Source organism: Rhagoletis zephyria, unplaced genomic scaffold (assembly GCF_001687245.7).
Source record: "Rhagoletis zephyria isolate East Lansing unplaced genomic scaffold, Rhagoletis_zephyria_1.1 Rzeph_scaffold_40697, whole genome shotgun sequence".
Lineage (NCBI taxonomy): Eukaryota > Metazoa > Arthropoda > Insecta > Diptera > Tephritidae > Rhagoletis > Rhagoletis zephyria.
In genome coordinates, this window is record NW_016197752.1 from 1 (window position 1) to 2,783 (window position 2,783).

The 2,783-nt window shown below is 41.9% G+C and overlaps 1 protein-coding gene across 1 annotated transcript; it reads left to right on the plus strand.

Moving 5' to 3' along the window:
* The first annotated feature begins 41 nt into the window (after positions 1–41).
* On the plus strand, positions 42–467 carry LOC108354924 (nucleoplasmin-like protein ANO39). Its single transcript, XM_017606101.1, has one exon. The coding sequence runs from the start codon at positions 42–44 to the stop codon at positions 465–467; it is 426 nt and encodes a 141-aa protein (XP_017461590.1).
* The last annotated feature ends 2,316 nt before the right edge of the window (positions 468–2,783 follow it).

Consider the following 2,783-nt stretch of genomic DNA (forward strand, 5'->3'; position numbering starts at 1 on the left):
ATGATAAGGAAGAGAAAGAAGATGACGACTTGGAGATGGAAATGGATGAAGAGGATGATATTGATGATATTGATGATGAGTTGGATGACGAAGAGTTGGCCCAGCTGGACGATGCTGAGGACGATGATGACTTTGACGAGGACATTGAGTTTGATGAAGACGAGGAGGTAGAGCTTGATGCTGAGCAGTTTGCTAAGATACAGAAAAAGATTGAGAAGGAAGAAAAGGAGTTGAAGAGCAAACAGAAAAAGGGTGCTCAGCAGGCAAAGTNGATTGAGAAGGAAGAAAAGGAGTTGAAGAGCAAACAGAAAAAGGGTGCTCAGCAGGCAAAGTCTTCTACATCTGAGGCAGGTGGTGCAAAGAGAAAGAAGAAGAACAAAAACAAATCAAACAAGAAGCCTCGCAAGCTGAACAGTGATTTGCAGCTTGAGGGTGCCTTTGACCTGTCCTCTGACGATGATGCCTGAAAGGACAAACTTTTTCCATTTTGTAATATAAAATATTTTAAGACTTATATTCTTTTTAGTACTTTTCATTATTCTAAACTGCAGAAATATTAAAATGTTTTTAAGTATTTTGATAACTGCTTAGTGTAGTAGTGGTTTCCCCGTTCTTGACCAGACTTTGATGACCAGAATCACTGAATACAAATGTTCTCTGCACACGCAGCAGCGCTTGCTTAGCGTGCAAACTGAGGACTATTTCACTATTGTTCTCAAGGGAAATGCTAAGGAGACCGTGAATGTACTTTTCTCATGCAGAGACATCATAATAATACAAAAAGCTAAATGAATAAAACATCTGTGTATAAAAGTCAATTTTTTATTTTTAAAAGTACTTTTCCTAAACTGTAATTAGCATTTATTTAAAGAGTGAAGCCGTACTGTGCAATTAGTGTGATTAGTTCGCTTTACCACACTGAATGATTTTATTTTTCTTTCTTTTTTTTAACTTTGAACTGATTACCCAGCCTCGTCATCATCGATTACATGCTTCGGTTGAAGTTTTGTCGAGTGGTGTTGAGCGGTATCACTCAATTGACACCAGCAGTCTGTTTGAGGGCAATAATGCAAATGTCGTCGGTGCATTGATCAGTAGTACTGACGGTCTCTGAAGCGTGTCGTCTCTGTCATAGTGTGACGTACTAATTTGTACTGATTAGATTCATTACCGCAAACTAGTGAAGCTCATTGAGTGGTGCTCAAAATGAGTGCATGTCGATCAGCTGGCAAACACACAACGCCTAATTGAGAGTGGGAAAGACTGAAAACGGCACACTAATCGACCCAATCGAAGGGGCGCCTCTTTTTCATTATCACACCAGATCGATTGTCTGATTCAATTGAATCAGTTCAATGAATTTTGAATCATTTTCAAATGTACTATCTGTAGAGTAAATAGTGCAACTACTTTAAAATATAAACGTTTTTAAAAAATAGTTGTAATCTTGAAAGGTGAATGCGCTCCGAAGGGTTTTCCGATTAAACCTTTAATGACCAACGAATAAAGTTGGCCGGGTCGAGGGTCTCTTTTTGAGGAAAGATTGCAAGGCTCTGTAATGGAGGGCACCAGATGCCAGCACGACAAGTTCTCTCCGTAGACAGAGAACGGGAAAAGGGCGCTCTGGTGTGCGCGCATTCGTTCAGTCATTCGAGTTCATTTGGCGCCAGCAGCCGAAGTGGCCGTCGTCGGCAGTCAGCGTCTTCTCGGTCCGCATTTAGCAACAAATCCCCAACTCGTGCACATCGTCGTTTTGGTCGTCGACTTCGTCTCGCTGTCGGCAATTCTGCAGCTGACAAATTCTCTTCCTGCTTTCACTGCTTTTTTGTCTGCTTTACTTCTATTATCTCCTGTGCTTCTGCTTTGGTACGACACACACTATTCTTTCTCTGGTTCTCCAATTTACTCTTTGCAGCAGGCAGTCGGCCACACGCATTCATTAGAATCGTCCCCGTCTGCTTGTCTCGTCAAATATTGAAGATACCGATAATACTGTCTGCTTGATTACGAAAATATTCTTTCAGTGTCGCCCACTCCTGATGATTTTTAATTTAAAAATGTGGACTTCAATTAAAGTTTAGTGCTAGTGCACACGTACTAGTGCACTCAAATCAACTGTTCAGCTCAGTGGAAATGATTCCCCTCTCCGGTGTCACTGAAACATCAGTGTCATCCGATGCCTGCTCGCCTACTACTCAACTACGGGCTACACTTTGCAACTAATCATCAAGTTAATTAATTACTCATTCGGAGCTTAATTAAAGACTTTATTAATAAAACCATCATCATCATTTTTGTCTATTTTGCTCTTCATCTTTCATTCGCTCTCCATTTTCAGTCGCGTGGCTGCTGAAAAAGCTGCGCTTTTCATATCGTCCACTTGATCGCTTGCATTGTTCGATTGGCTCTCGCTGCCAAATGTGCACCGTCGTCTTTATATTTCCTGGTCCACTCGGTGCTCCATTGTGTGCGTTGAGTGCATTCCACCGCCACCACATTCACACGGCGTCCTCGCATCTTCAATCCCTCCTTGACTCACTCAAAGAAACCCTACTACTTCTCTTTATTCTTCCTGTTAACCCGATAACAATCACATGCACATTTGTAAGCAGAAGTGCAAAGCTGCGCCAAGTGTTCTGCTAATTCAAGCTGCCACTGCAACATGGTGGTGGCCACCCAAGTGGCCCCTTGCCAGTCCATCGGTGAATCGGTAATTGCGTTTTCATCTGTTTTCACTGATAGTAAACTGATCCATTTAGTACTCGGCACTAGTATCACCATTT